The 1,381-nt window shown below is 46.8% G+C and overlaps 1 protein-coding gene across 1 annotated transcript in view; it reads left to right on the forward strand.

Annotated features, from left to right (window-relative positions):
- Positions 1-413: 413 nt before the first annotated feature.
- LOC106535767 (UTP--glucose-1-phosphate uridylyltransferase) overlaps positions 414-1,381 on the forward strand; it is a gene marked incomplete at its 5' end in the record, with an annotated part of 6,449 nt that continues 5,481 nt past the window's right edge. Inside the window, 1 exon segment of the mRNA XM_014032843.1 lies at positions 414-547. Coding sequence (XP_013888297.1) covers positions 414-547 — 134 coding nt within the window.

Here is a 1,381-nt window from a genome sequence, read left to right on the forward strand (position 1 = left end):
TATTTATGTATTATTTACACACTTTTCCTGAAGACAGAAGTGTTTGCTGAAACTGACGTGGCATGCTTGTATGAGCCCTTCGTACGAAAAAAGTAGGAGAAATTTAGGATAAGAAAACAAATTATTCCATATTTTCCTAACAGAGCACTTTGCTCTCAGACTACAGGTTCACCTGAAGTTCCTAGAGTTTGTAAAAGTAGAAGCAGTGGGAAGCAGTTTTCAGTTATCAGGCTCCTCTGAGGAGGGGGTTGACAACAGACTGTAGGCTGTGGGGACAGGCAGAACATGAACTTGCCCTATATGTCTGTATAWCTGCAAAATGAGGGAAAATCTGTGTAATTTACGAACAATTTGTACAAGTTGACATGTATGAAGGTTGGTCATGTTTTTGTCTGTTGGGCTTTTGTTTTCAGCATCTGAACAAAAAGTTTAACACTGACGTTCCACTTGTCCTGATGAATTCCTTCAACACTGACGAAGACACAAGGAAGATCCTGCAGAAATACACACACCACCGGGTGAAAATTCACACCTTCAACCAGAGCAGGTACAGCCACTCACACTGTTATCAGTTGAGAAAGCTTTGTTTTTAGACCAATTTGCACTGTTACTGTAAGAAAACCTAGAGCTTTATCAGACAGCTTTATCATAAATACATAATATAGATTTGAAACGTAATTAAAACTTGATGCATTTTAAGAAGATTTTATTCCCTTCATTGTGTTTTAAATTCATATGCTTCTCCAATCTCCAGTCATACGGAGCTTCAACTCACACCTCCAGGAGAACTTCGAACACGTTCCGGGGGAGGTGGGGGACATTGAGTCCGAGTGGGCCACGTTCCGTACCTCCATTGTCGAGGCGGCTTACCTGAGCTGTGGCCATAAGGTTGTCGGTGCCTGTCGTGGCGGCAGCCCTCGAATCTGCTGGTGGACATCGGTGGTGAGGGTTGCTGTCAGGCTGAAGAAGGAGTCCTATCAGGTCTTTTTTGGCCTGTGGGACTCTGGAAGCAGCTGATAGGTATCGGCAGTCCAAGCGGATTGCAGCTCGGGTGGTCACTGAGGCAAAAACTCAGGCGTGGGAGGAGTTCAGAGAGGCCATGGAAAAAGACTTCCATGTGGCTTTGAAGTGATTCTGGTCCACCATTCGGCGTCTCAGGGGTGGGGGGAAAGCAGTTCACCACCAACACTATTTATGGTGGGGATGGTACACTGCTGAGCTCAACTTGGGACGTTGTGGGTCGGTGGGCAGAATACTTCGAAGACCTTGGGGCGGCTGTGGCGGAGTGGTTAAGGGAGTCGTCCTGGAACCGGATGGTCGCTGGCTCGATCCCCCCGTCCAGCCGTCTCAGTCATTGTGTACTTGGGCAAGACACTTCACC

This window comes from Austrofundulus limnaeus, unplaced genomic scaffold, assembly GCF_001266775.1.
Source record: "Austrofundulus limnaeus strain Quisiro unplaced genomic scaffold, Austrofundulus_limnaeus-1.0 Scaffold1555, whole genome shotgun sequence".
NCBI lineage: Eukaryota > Metazoa > Chordata > Actinopteri > Cyprinodontiformes > Rivulidae > Austrofundulus > Austrofundulus limnaeus.